General features: G+C 37.2%; 1 protein-coding gene across 1 annotated transcript in view; it reads left to right on the top strand.

Moving 5' to 3' along the window:
• Positions 1 to 758: 758 nt before the first annotated feature.
• The window catches only part of CBG21986, a gene marked incomplete at both ends in the record, with an annotated part of 2,462 nt that continues 2,402 nt past the window's right edge, over positions 759 to 818 (top strand). The window contains one exon of the mRNA XM_045237057.1: positions 759 to 773. Coding sequence (XP_045097445.1) covers positions 759 to 773 — 15 coding nt within the window. The remainder of the gene's footprint in view (positions 774 to 818) is intronic.

Genomic DNA, 818 nt, shown 5'->3' with positions numbered 1-818 from the left:
CGGTCCGTTAGGAAAGCGCCTTTTGGATTCGATGTTAAATCAGATGGAGCTTGTTCTGTAGAATATTTCTTATCGATTTGGGACACGACGCTTTCTTTCTGATGCTCCTTTCGGGATTTCTCCTGATTTTCTCTCCCATGGCTTTGACGACACCAGGATCACAGACGTTTCTTCTCGTGTCCTTCAAAGTTCTCAACTTTCTGCACCGAACGAGTTTACGATTGACCACTGATTTAACAAAACCAAGTTTTTAGCGATCCCCAAAGTTCGCCTCCCGTTTTTGCTCATTCCGTTCTAGGAGTGCGGAATAGAAAAACAGCCACCATTACCTTCCAAGTTGAGATAACGCTAGCTGAATAGGCATCGTTACTTTAGAATGCGTATCCTAGCTCCGAAAAAACTCAGAAAAATCTCATTTCCCCACTTTCTCAAATGACAGAAGTCGTCCTATTGATGGTTCCCCAATTTGAAAAATTATTAGGAAATCGACAACTAACCATCGCTTTAAAAAGTTCAAAAGTTCTCAAATTTGATAATCTTCAAATGTGAAAAACAATACAAGCAAAATATAGTCTATTTTATAAAATGTTTTCCAACATGATCTGTGTTTCCGCTAATCTTCTTACCTATGTGCTAATCGGTTGTTTTTTTACTATAATCCTCATTTTTTATTCTTTTTTTTGACATACACTAGTATAAAAACGCATCGGAATTGGTTCCAGCAACAATTCATTTTCTCAGCAACCGACTGAATTATAATGAACACTTTGATCGTTTTGTGTCTTTTTGTCATTGGTTGGTTTATGTTAAGATTTTAG

Source organism: Caenorhabditis briggsae (assembly GCF_000004555.2).
Source record: "Caenorhabditis briggsae complete genome, chrV, whole genome shotgun sequence".
Classification (NCBI taxonomy): Eukaryota; Metazoa; Nematoda; class Chromadorea; order Rhabditida; family Rhabditidae; genus Caenorhabditis; species Caenorhabditis briggsae.
The sequence above is the reverse complement of the archived record's forward strand: the minus strand, read 5'-3'. Positions and strand labels throughout refer to the sequence as shown.